This window comes from Eimeria tenella, genomic scaffold (genome assembly GCF_000499545.2).
Source record: "Eimeria tenella Houghton genomic scaffold, Eth_scaff3281, whole genome shotgun sequence".
NCBI classification, from domain to species: Eukaryota; Apicomplexa; class Conoidasida; order Eucoccidiorida; family Eimeriidae; genus Eimeria; species Eimeria tenella.
In genome coordinates, this window is record NW_013543112.1 from 896 (window position 1) to 1,450 (window position 555).

The window sequence follows — 555 nt, forward strand, 5'->3', positions numbered from 1 at the left end:
AAAAGATGGTGTTCCTGCTGCTGTTGTTGCTGCTACTGCTGTCGAGGCCAGTCTGTGTTACGCTGTTGTTGCTGCTATTGCTGCTGCTGCAGTGGATGCCGCCGCTGCCGCTGCTGCTGCTGTACTTGCTGCAGCAGCAGCATCTGCTGCTGCTGCTGCAGCTAAGCTACCCTTTAAGGGGGCCCCTTTTCTTTGCGCTGTTGCCTCTATTTATTTATTTACAGGAGACAGGAGCGCAGCTTTCTTCTGCTGCTGGCAGCAGCCTAATGGGGGTCCCCCTAGGGGGGCCCCCCAATGGGGCCCCCCTGCTGCCTGCAGCAGAGGCTGCCAGCGTGGGGCCCCCCGTGGCAGCAGCTGGGGGTCCCGTGGAGCCCCCACGGGGGCCCCCTATTGAAAGGGGGCCCCCAGGGGCCCCCGGGGCCCCCGACCTGTGCAGCACAAGTTCTTCAATGGCAGCATCTTCAGTATCTTCGGAATCTGATGAAGAGAGCAGCACTGCAGAAGGGGGCCCCCTGTACCCTGTTTTGGGGGCCCCCGGGGCCCCTGGGGGCCCCG

General features: G+C 63.2%; 1 protein-coding gene across 1 annotated transcript in view; it reads left to right on the forward strand.

Moving 5' to 3' along the window:
* ETH_00037910 (uncharacterized protein) overlaps window positions 1–555 on the forward strand; it is a gene marked incomplete at both ends in the record, with an annotated part of 1,509 nt that overhangs the window by 859 nt on the left and 95 nt on the right. Inside the window, one exon of the mRNA XM_013376248.1 lies at window positions 225–552. Coding sequence (XP_013231702.1) covers window positions 225–552 — 328 coding nt within the window. The remainder of the gene's footprint in view (window positions 1–224; window positions 553–555) is intronic.